The following is a 12,079-nucleotide window of genomic DNA, read 5'->3' as shown; positions in this document are numbered from 1 at the left end:
GACCGGTCACTTCCTGGCCGAGCAGCTTCTGCACGGTCCGGGGCAGCACACAGACCAAACTCTGCCCGGCCCAACTTCTGGTAGCACACCTCCGGGTGAACAGTCGATCATCTCGGCCCAATGCTCTGCTGGGCCCTCAACTTGTTCGGTCTATGCCTCGGCCCAACACCGGAGCATAAATCACCCTCTCACCAACTATATCCTTATCTTTGGACACCCAACTCTTCTTCTTCTTCTAGCAATGTTTCCACTGCCGGCAATCGTTCCCCGACAACCTCTACCCTTTCCATTTCCAAACCCTAACCTAATCCCCCCCTCTCCCTCTCTCGCATCCCATACTTTCTTCTTCTTCAGATCCATGCTTTGATTCTGAAACATATGCTCCCCAGAAACCCAAGATTCCGACACAAAGCCTCTTACCTCTGGTGACTACTTTTCCTCAGGCCAATCTCCAACCACCAACCCAGATCACAAAACCCATTAATCTTACTTATCGTCGAACCACTCCAATAGCTCCAAATGCTCTCAAGCCAGTTCAACCCGAGCTTCGTGGTCAGCGTAGTCCTCATCTACAGCCTCAGCGATGTCGCAATTGCAGCGCGCGTGCGCAGAGAGAGAGAGAGAGAGATGATGTCCGGTGGAGATGGCAATGGGTAGTGACGGTGGTGGTTAGGGATGGGTTGAGGGTGGCGATGCAGTGGAGAAAGGACAAAGGGAGAAAGATTACAGAAAAAAAGGTCATACAGAGAGAGAGAGAGAGAGAGAGAGAGAGAGAGAGAGAGATTGCGGGTCAAGATGGGGTTGGGCTATGGCGGTGGTGGGTGAGAATGGGTTGATAGGTGGCCGGGGTGGTGGACGAGGGTCAAGGGGAGGTTGAGGGGTTGGGCGGTGGTGAATGGCAGCAAGTATGAGCTGAGAAGTGTCGTCGGAGTGCACCGCCGGAGCTTTAGTGGAGGTTGTTGACCAATGGGTTATCACTGTTAGGGTTAGGGTTTGGAAAATTAGGAGTAGAATGTTAGGGATGAGGGTAAAAATATAATTTCATTTTTGGACAAAATTTGAATTAAAAAAAATAAAAGAAATGAGGGGTTCAAAAAAGAAAAGTAGATGCTAATAGCAGCACTCTTTTTTTTCCCTCCACAGTTTCAAAATATAAACAAAGCATATTGATTGTCTATGCTGAGGAAGACTTCAAAGAACTGAACTGAACTGAACTATACATACAAGCACTTTTTGTGAGAGCAAACACACTTTGTGTTGGGTTATAACAGAGACACCAAAACAAAAAAAAACACAAACCTTTGTATAATTTAGCACTAAACTAGCTTATTCTATTTTTCCTTCTCTAAAATCATAGTCGCAAACTAGTCATCTGATCTTGATCCTTGATCTTGATCTTGATCTGGACTTCACAATGGGCAACTCGAAGTTCTCCTCATAACCTGCATTTTCTCTTTGGCCTTCTGAGCTTTGGTCTGAGCCTTCATTTTTGCTTCCTCAAAATACTGCACAAATATTGAAAACACTTCAAACTCCAAAACTAGTGTTCCAAAAAGCTTCTTAATTCTCAAATCGTTTTGCATTAATGTCCTTAATTCCCACAGACACACACCTCCAAGTGGAATAGCATCATCAGGTTGCACCACATCTGCAAAATTGCAAATTATGGCCAACAAAGTGAAAATGAAAGAACATGACAGAGCTATTCTAAATGGAGGTGTTATCATGCCAGATGTGGATCACAGCAATACTACGCACTCGGGAATAGTACTCTGAAAATGAAATGTGTGGATTAGACTTATTCTACTGTGGCTCATGCCACGTCAAGTTTGAATCTACGTCTGTACACTTCAATTTTAGGGTACAAAACCCTTTTTTTTTAATTTTAAAAGCAGTAATTTGACATGATTTACCTGTTGCTTTCTTTTCCTTTCAAGCTCAGCCTGTTTAACAGAATGATAAAAGCAATCTTTTGTCAGTGCTGTCATCAATTAAAAGCATATCACTAATATATATCATAGTGAATGAAGTTAAAAGCATGATTGTTCTCATGTAAATATATATCTCCATTCTCACCAGAGTTTGTTTTAGCTGAGCATTCTCTTCTTTCAACTGGTTCAGTTCTGCTTCCAGTTCAACTGTGTAGGCCTGCCAAAGCAAAAGAAAATGAAGAAGCTACATAGTATGAATTTTGTGTCAAAATTTATTATGAAAATAAGGTGTATGGTATAGATTTAAAGTAGATTGGATGTGGGCCACACCTAGAATAATTGTAGTCCATAAATTTACTTTTTTGAGTACTCTTTTTTGGATACATGGTATTTTTGAAAAAAATAATTTACTCTATGCATTAACAATCACTAATTTCCACTTCTTGTGGTTGTACTAAATGCATGTGGGAGAAATCGGGAAAGTACCTGCTTCCTGGCTCTAGACCTTGCAGCGGACTCCCGGTTTTTAATCATCCGGCGTTGCCTCCGCTCCACCACCTTCTCCACCGGACCATCTATGATCCGCTTCCGTCCCCCCCTCATCCCGCCCATATCCATCCCAAACTGATTCCTCCCATCCCCTTGACTTGGGCACATTCCATCTGATGACACTGGACTCAATGGCAACTCCATCCCCAACACCTGCCCCTGCCCCTGCCCATACCCACCGCCACTACCACCACCACCACCAACATTCCCAACTCTACCACTACCATAACACACCGTGGATGGCGGTGGTGGGTACCCACCACCACTCCTCTTCCCATTTCCCGCATACGCTGCTGGCTCGCCTACTCCACCAACACCACCCTGAGGCAATGCTTGGTACGTTGGCATATTAACACCACTGTTGTCGCCACCGCCACCGCCACCTATACCTAAAGCCATGATGGACCTCTGAACAAAACTAGGGCCTACTCCAGGGTTATTATTGTTCTGGTACAACCTGCACGGCTGCTGCTGATGCTGAGCTGGCAGGATTGGATTGCACTGTTCCCGAACTACCCCTGCTCTAACTAAGAAATCCTCCAGTGTCATCTCTCCAAAAGTGGGTTGCCAAGGGGTAGAACCCGGATTTTGGACATTGCTGCTAACAGTACCACCACCACTCTGTGGCTGTTCTTGCTGACTCTGGTGTATCTCCAACCACACTTCGTCCACCGTTTTTCCACACAAAGGCGGGGGAAGCGTAAGAGAGCCTTGCCTTGACAAGCTGAGTTGTCTAGCAATGCGCCTATCTGTCGAACCCTCACTGGGGAAATACTGCATATTGTTATTGCTACTTATGTTTGTGGCGGTGACGGTGGTGGTGGTGGTGGTGGGATTGGAGTTGGTTTGGGCTTGGGCTTGGTTTTCTTCTGCAGTCCAAATGCTGTTGAGAAATTCATCCATGTTCATGGACCCGAAGTTCTTGCCGCTCTCACAGAGCGTGTGCTGGAACTCATCGAGGGTGAGTGAGTAAATTGATGACTGTCGTCCCAGCGACGGGAATGCATGGTTCTTGGGCTGTTGGTCGAATTGTAATGGCGAATCAACCTCACTTTTGGACATAATTTCAGGCTCTATCACCACCATTTTTTTCGATTTTCAGTTGAAGAACTTGTGTTGGTTGCTGTTGAAGACAGTGATCAAAATGGACCTGTGTATGAAGTCACACAAATAAGAAAATGGAGAATTGATGTGGCATTTGAGTTAATCTTATAATTTAATTTGTTATTTTCAATTTCTAATACTTTGTTGCTGCATGCCACCACAGTTAGAAAGAAATTTGTTTGTATAACATTTTTTTTTTTAGTAAATTACACTGGTAGTCTCTATATTTTGGTCATTGTGTCATTTTGATATTTGTAATTTCAATTGACTTGATTTTGACCTTATATTTATGATTTTGTCTTAATTTGATCCATTTGATTAAAATTATAAGCTTGTTCAACCGATTTAGTGACCATTTATCTTTAAAAACCTTAATCGACATTATCAATTGAACCAAATTGACACAAAATTCTACAATGGCATGACATGTTTTATATTAACTTTGATTTGAATTGAATTACTAGTACCAAAATCATAATTTGATTTGAATGCGAAGGCTTTTTTTTGTTAATTTAGTAGAAGATTAATTACAAATACGAAAAATATTATCAAACTAAACTAAATGTTCTAAATTATTTCATCTTATGGGTCTTAAATCATTTCATCTAAGTTTTATTTTTTTATATAAATTTGAAGATCTTGGTAAATATAAGCCAAATAAAAACAATGTGCTTTATAGAATTTCACATAGAATTAATTGAATATCAAATTTGACAAAGTCATCCTAAAAAACATGAAAAGAAAATGACAAAATTAGGATCATTTACAAAAAAAAAAAAAAAAAAAAAAAAAAAAAAACTGAACTACTAATTAGAGAGTAAGGACACTGAAATTGTCTCCCACCCATCATCTTCAAGTAAATAATACTTTTCAAAAAAAAAATAAATTTTAAATTTTTTATTAAATAAATATTCAAATGTCTCACATGAGTACCTCTAGCATTATTTGTTTTTTTTTTTCTAATTGATTAAGAAATAAAGTTAAGTCTCATTTAAAACAATAAATTTTGTTGGCTTAATAAATAAAAAAGATAGTGTTCACACACATCTATATAGTACATGGTGAACAAAATTTAACTCTAATTATGAGTGGCATACAACTTATTACCAAAATCAGAAAATTTTGTCATGTGGTTTCGAAATGATGAGAGAGAAACTTTCCTTCTTTGGTATTGAAAGTGTTAGTGCCTATCCCTATCCCTGTCCCTATCCCTATCCCTATCCCTATCCCTATCCCTATCCTTATCCCTATCCCTATCCCTATCCTATCCATCACCATGCATAGCACTACAAAATTCAAGCTAGCACCTCATTGGTTGAACACTAAACTCACTTTATTTCGGAATCTTTTTAATAATCATCCTTTTAAAACCTCATACCATTTGATACGAGATGCACAAAATAGAAATAAAAATTTATTAATAATTATATATCTTGCTAACAAATAGTCTAAGGTATAAGGAAGCAACAATACAAACTAGAAAAGTTTACACATAATTTTACTCGGAAAATTAACATATCCAAATTTATTCTATATTTGTAAAGAAGAAGTATAATATTTTTTTCACTAAATTCAATATATGATTTTTTAATATTTTATCCAATTTTAATATTAAACTATCATAATTAAAATTTACAGACACAACATCATCTACCATATAATAAAAACATAGAACAATTTTAACACATTGAATGTGAAGCCATCACACCAAAATGACTAATCCGCTCATATTGCTCTAAGGCCATATTTGTTTGGGTGGACATGAGTTTGAGATGGGACTAATAGTCCAATAAAATTATTAATCTGATATTTGGTTAAACAATTGAAATACGGACTAATTATTTTAAACTTGACTATTAGTTAAGATAGGATACATAATCCAACGGATTCGTAGTCCCAGGACTATTAGTCATGGGAATGCTAATCCAATCCGCCCAAACAAACATGGCCTAAATGTATTTTCTATGAACAATCCATAGAATTATAAAATTTGATACACATGCAGTGATTGAAATGAAATAAATTCAAGAGAGAAGACAAAGTTTGTCAATAATAAAGCATAACCCAGATCCAAAACCTGAATTTTCAAAAGAATGCACAACTTAAAAACACTTATTCATAAATCAAATATACAAATATCCAATACATGATATTACCTATTGATGACTTTTCTCATCAACCTCAGAATTTTTTTATCACAAGAACTTCTTCAGCAAAATTAATGTTCAGAACATATATTTGTTAGGATCCACAGCCATAACCCACCACCTCCATTAACAAACTTCTGAAGCTCTCACCATCAACCCATAGAAAGAGAGAGAAAATTCGTATGTATGTATGGGGAGAGAGAGAGAGAGAGAGATGTGGCTTAACAAGTTGCTACAATGGAACTCCCTTTTGTTACTGTGTGACTTGTATTTTTTGGGACAAAATTTGTGAAAGTGGGATCCACAATGAGAACAGAGACTTCTCTTCTCAGTTGAGAAATGTGTAATTTCACTGTCTGTGTGCAAGAGGAGAAATTATTCAATAATTTCGGAAGATCACGTGTATGTACTCTCAAATTAATCATTATTTAATATGTATTTTATGTTCTCCAATCATTCAATATAATATTTTACCTAATTATCTTTTTCACCAATTATAATAATATCACGTGTTCATATTTCGAAATTACTGAATAATTACCGTGAAAAAGAGGGATTAAACGCGAATTTCAAGTCTGGCCCGCCATAGAGGTCAGGAAAGATGTCAAATGCATGGAGTTCTGCCACGTTTCAGCCATGTGTCTCCACCACAGCTGTTTCTCTCTGCTCCTTCTCTTCACAGCTCAGCACGTGTCCATCCTCCTCTCTTCCTCAAACTCTTGCATGTAACTCACTCATAAGATGCATCTTGCAATGTAATTTTTTACAAAATTATATTAAAATTTAGGAATTATTTTGTAATTTATGAAACTTGAAATTAGTGAAAAGATGAGTAAATTTATCTTTGATGGGGGTGAGTAAGTTTAGTCTTTTTAAGGATGAGGAATTGGTAGTCTCAATCCTTATTCTTTCTCTTTCACAATAATGGAGTTCATGTCTCTTGTAAAGTTTAGTTTAAAAAAATTAATTTATTGGGAAAATTACAAAAAAAAATTCAAAAGATGTAAGTCTTATAATAAATATATTTTAAAATTTAAATATTTTATTAATTTAAATCTTAATTTTTTAATTTATTTTCCATCATTTACTTATTTTCATTAATTAAAATTGATAGAAAAATAATAGTTTAGTCATTAACTTGAATAAAAAATGATATTTTAGTCATTTTTCATATACTTACATTTAGTATAATAGCTAAAATACATTTTTTTTGCCACCGAAATACGCAAATAGTTTAGATTAAAAATAAATCAAAAAATTAGTGTTTAAATTGATAAAATTAAAAATTCAAGATTTATTTTGTTACAAAACTCAGACCATGGAGTACTTTTTTTTTTCTTTTTCATTTTTTTTTGTAATTTTTCCTAATTTATTTGTTAAAAAGAAGTTTAATACATTAGTATCAATTTTTTTTTTTAATTTTTTTTTAATAACTTTTCAAAGTGATTACAATGATTAAAACAGCTTGTTCTTTCTCTTTAAACTCAAGACATCGCTCTTTAAGGCTCCCTTTCTAAGAGGTTGTTTGGGATGTACTAAATAAGTATACTTTTTGACTTTTTATGAAATATGGGTTGAGTTTGAAGTGATGTGATAGAGAGGTGATGTGACTTAAATAAGATGATGTGACTTTTTGACTTTTTGAATTTTTTTGAGGATGCCAAACTTAACCTAAGTCTTCTACTAAAGTGTGACGTCGGGAGGTGGGGAAGGATTTCGGCCGTTGGCCTCCTCTCTTCTCCTTCTACTCATTTTTCTCATTTTCTTTGCCTCTTTGCTTAATAATATTATAAGCTTGTCTTTCCAACCCTTTTCGGCACAACCACCACCACACTGTCACCAAATTTGCCACCTTCCCTCTTTCATGGATCCACCCTTACTAGATTGGCATCATCTCCTTCAAATCTACTTGTGGCCACCGGTGTTAGCGTCACCTCTCTCTCTTTCTAATCTTCCGAATCTGATGTTTGACTTGCATCCAAACTTTCACTCTCATGTTCAAAATTTTAAGATCTAGTTTCAGATCTTCTCATAATCAGAAGATTGATGATGTTTAACAAGTTTGTTTCATATTAGTGATCACCTTAACCTCAATATTTCATCTTGACCAGAGAAGATGGGGTCCTCAGATTTTAAGTCGAAGGTTATGGTGTAATGAAGTTTTGGATGCGTTTGGCGACTTGAATCTAGTTGCATTCGGTTTGCTTTTTTTTTTTTTATAATTTTTTTATTGTTTACTGTAATAGTCCTCTCTGTGTGAATGTTGTGTCTCTCCTTCGTGAGGATTTTTTCTTCTCCTCTATGGAGTTAGGATTCTTTCTCCAATAGAAGTTTGTTATCTCTTTATGAGATCTTTTGCTACCGTAGTACGAGATTGATGTGGTTTTTTTTATCGATTATATAATGAAGATTTTCTCCCCAATCTAACATAAAATAAAATAAAAGTGATTACAATGATTTTTTTAGTAAAATAGTTCTTTTTATTTGATAAATTGACTTTTTAACGGAAAACTAAACGAAGCTTCTGATTCGTCTAATTGAGAATAACCCCCCACCCTCCATACACATCAAAAAAAAAAAAAGAGTTGGTTTTGTAGATGGAAAATTGATATTGTCATTTTCTTTATATTGAAAATGTATATTTTTTTGTATCTTTATACCGTCTACATTAATTTTGATCTTTTTAATTTTACTAAAGAAAAGATTTGTGTAAATATGATAAAACTATTGAGATTGTTGTATTTTTTTAAAACATTAGAGGATGAGATCAACGTAATTAATCGATATAATTAGTATCTCATAATTAATAATATATTACTTTAGGAATTTTAATTTTTTTCTTGAAGTCTATCTAACCCTATTTATACTTAATAATAATAGTCAGAATCTTGTGCCTTAGGATTATCTTTTTAAAAAAATTATATTTTTGTCACTATCTCATATTTTTTACATTCTTTCAAAAGAATTTGTGGTATTTATTCATAAATCTCTTTTCACCTATTCCACTTAATTCAAATTATTTTCTTATATTTTAATAAGTCCTATCGATGACATAGTTATCAAAATACTCTTAATAATAATATTTACATTGACAGTGTGAATGTTCTGTGATATGAACATTCACATTGTCGAATATGACTGTTTACATCACCAAATTGCTAAGCGTAAAATATTTGTAAAGGTAAAATTGTCCATAAAATACCTTAAATATAAGAATTAGGATTTGGTTTATCAAATGTTCAAATAATAAGATTTATTAAAATACAAGAATATATTATAAAATTGGGATACAAATACTTAAAAAAAGGATTCCCTAATAAATACTATAAAGAATTTTTACAAGTTTATTTTAATTTAACTTTTTAAATACTTAACATCATTAAAATCATTTCAATTAGAAGTAATATTATTTTCAATATTACTAGTCTTTTATCTACAATAATATCATTTTATTTTCAAGTTTGCATGTTGTCAGTGGTAGAGACAAAAAACTAAATCAGAATGGGTATTTATTAATTACAACTTCAATTTTTTTTTTCCCATAACCAACAATAAGGAGATAATAATTATTATTTTTGAATTAATATTAAGTACAAAAGCTTAAATAAATTATTACAAAAGTATTTTAGATAAAATTTTACAATTAATTTCGAATAAAATGGAAAAGAAAATATTGCATATAACTAGTATATCATGGACAATATAAAAAAGTCATATATTTAAATCTTAAAATAAATTATATAATAATAAGATAAATTAATTTTTTACAAAATTTGAGTAAAAATTTCATATAATAGTGATATCATGTCATCATTGACATACAATATCACAAACTAATAATAAAGCAATATATGAAAAGTGAATTTCACATGCAAATATAATTAACATTCTAGTAACTTTTACATATATATAGTGAGATTAATTATATTTACAAATCAATAATAATTGATATTACCTTTATATTAAGACTTTTTCACAAAATTTTCTATTGTAGTCCTTTTATTTTCAATAAAACAATTACTATTATTCTCATAAATTTAGAAATATTATTGAAATTTTATTCTAAATATTATTTTTATTTAAAATTTTATTTATATACATATATATATATATATAATAAAAAAAAATTTCCAAAATCGAGGGGCACGTGACCCCTGCTTCCATGTGGCTCCCCCACTTCATGTCGTCGTTTGCATAACAAGTTTTCGACGCTTCTGTCCAAAAATAAATAAAATAAAGAATAAAATATATTAATCTCGTTTGGAGTTTTAAAAAATTAAATAAATTTTATAATTTTAACATAATTATATTGAATTTTTTTAATATTTTAATTCATGTAACACTCAATTCTCTTTCATCACTAATTCATTAATCTTATAAATGAAAAAATGATAATAGTTTCATCTCTTTTATAAGAAAATGTATATTTTTTTATTCATCCTTATTATTTTACACCATTTGAATTAATCTTGGTCCTTTTAATCTTATGAAAATGGAGATCATTGTAATAATGACAAAATTATGAGACTTATTGTATTTGTTTTAAACTTTAAGGATAGTGACTAAAATTTACCTATAAATAAGTATGCTGTTACTACGAGATTTTTTTTTTTCAAGTGATTTTTTATAGAATAAATTAAAAATGTATTTTTTAAAATTTATTTAAAGTACGAATTGTCTTTCTTTCAAATTTCTAATCGCATAACAAATGATCTATTTTATTAATAAGTTATTAAGTTAATTAATAATTTTTAATGATATAAAAAATGTATGTCAATTATCAATTTTGGTGATTTTATTATTGTATAAAAAAGTAGTTAGAATTTTTTTTTCTGTTAAGTAAAAATTTTGACGAGATATTTATAATTTTCAAAAATCACAAGAGGGCAACCAATCTTTTAAGCAAAACTTAAGAGGTGTATTTATAATTTATTTTCTTTTATATGAATGTTGTACCTTCAATTTTTTACTATTATACTTTTAATTTTTGTATAATTAAATCTCAACCATTTAAAAATTACTTTAAAAGATCCGAGTTCCCAAGTTTCATCGAGGGTTGTGATTGCTTGGTAATTTCAGTGTGAGTAATATACTGGAGGAGTTCTCTCTTCCCTCAATGCCATAATTTGGAGTAATTTTTCTGTATGTCCAGCCAAATGACATGATGTCATTAAATGAGCACATGCTTGGTGATCTTTCTAACCTATAATTTCTGCATAGTTTGGTTTGGAGAGGAGGCAACATTGTATGCTTGTGTCCTTGCCACCTCATTGCTACATAAATTAATATTTTGAATTTTTTTATAAAGAATTTTAAATTAGTAGAAACAAGTGAGAAACATTATTTATTATCTCTAAATCATCTATATTACAAAATAATGTGAAGTAGAAAAGTGCTTTATCAAAAGAAATGAAAATTATCACGAGTCACCATGTTGTCTTATCTTACACTAATTATCAAATGTCATGTTTTTAATGCTGTGTTTGGTTGGGAGATTTGGGAAAGAATTTGAAAAGAGAAAGGGAAAAGGTGTGTGAAACTATTTGGTTGGGAGATATTTGGTTGGGAGATTTGGGGAGAAATTTAAAAAGAGAAAGGAAAAATGTGTGTGAAACTATGTGAAATGTAGGTATATTTTATTCACATTTCACCTTATTTTTCCCTTTCTCTTTCTAAATCCTTCTTCAAATCTCTTAACCAAACACAGCGTAAGAGTCCTTAGTCTCCAACATAAAATTGTGAGCCTCACTTTCTTTACCAATCATAATTTTCACAAGACAGCACTTAGTCATGCATCTATGAAATCCAAATCCAGATCCTCTAAAATAATCTTAAGGTTGTGTTGGTTTAAGGATTTTGGAAGGATTTAGAAAGAGAAATAATGTAAAATTAGGTGAAATGTAAATATATTTTATTCACACTTCACCGTCCTTTTCTTTTCTTTTTTAAATTCCTTCCCAAAATTTTATACTTAACACGGGCTTATGTAATTTTTTGGATGATTGGATTTTAATTTATAAAATTTAATAGTATAACAATAAAAAGTTGAAGGATCAACAATCATATAAAATTACGATTACTTTAAGACAAAGATTTGAAATCATGGAGATTCATGTGAGTGAAAAAAAAAAATCATACAAATTTGCATGAAGCACAGATAAATATCCCAAGAGTAAAAAATATTTTTTTTTAAAAAAAAAAAAAAAAAAAAAGCTAACGGGGGAACAATAGAAAAATATTTTCAAATCACTGTTATTCAGTGAGGGCATTTATAATTTTAAACAAAAAAAAAAAAAAAAATCAAACAGAAACTGATACAACCCAAAAGATGATGAAAAGAATAAATAT

At 32.2% G+C, this 12,079-nt stretch overlaps 1 protein-coding gene across 2 annotated transcripts; it reads right to left on the bottom strand.

The window, feature by feature from the left end:
• Window positions 1–1,177: 1,177 nt before the first annotated feature.
• On the bottom strand, window positions 1,178–5,943 carry ABI5 (Basic-leucine zipper (bZIP) transcription factor family protein). Of its 2 annotated transcripts, XM_082919538.1 has the most exons (5): window positions 5,741–5,943; window positions 2,418–3,630; window positions 2,077–2,148; window positions 1,914–1,943; window positions 1,178–1,505 (listed from the first exon to the last, which is right to left on the bottom strand). In XM_082919538.1, the coding sequence occupies exons 2-5, from the start codon at window positions 3,564–3,566 to the stop codon at window positions 1,410–1,412; spliced, it is 1,347 nt and encodes a 448-aa protein (XP_082775664.1). In that variant the 5' UTR covers window positions 3,567–3,630; window positions 5,741–5,943; the 3' UTR covers window positions 1,178–1,409. The 2 variants fall into 2 exon arrangements, with proteins under 2 accessions (XP_082775664.1, XP_028108328.2); XM_028252527.2 differs by lacking the exon at window positions 5,741–5,943 and having other exon boundaries at window positions 2,418–3,905.
• Window positions 5,944–12,079: the final 6,136 nt, after the last annotated feature.

Source organism: Camellia sinensis, chromosome 3 (genome assembly GCF_055761805.1).
Source record: "Camellia sinensis isolate YWXY chromosome 3, ASM5576180v1, whole genome shotgun sequence".
Taxonomy (NCBI): Eukaryota; Viridiplantae; Streptophyta; class Magnoliopsida; order Ericales; family Theaceae; genus Camellia; species Camellia sinensis.
This window is presented reverse-complemented; position numbering and strand designations above follow the sequence as displayed.

What these genes read in the sequence shown, in the direction of transcription:
- ABI5 (XM_082919538.1), bottom strand. Translation starts at nt 3,566, where the DNA reads ATGGTGGTGATAGAGCCTGAAATTATGTCCAAAAGTGAGGTTGATTCG. An exon ending in GGTCTAGAGCCAGGAAGCAG is followed by an intron (nt 2,149 to 2,417) that starts GTACTTTCCCGA and finishes TTGCTTTGGCAG; the next exon opens with GCCTACACAGTTGAACTGGA. An exon ending in AAAGGAAAAGAAAGCAACAG is followed by an intron (nt 1,506 to 1,913) that starts GTAAATCATGTC and finishes ATATTTGTGCAG; the next exon opens with TATTTTGAGGAAGCAAAAAT.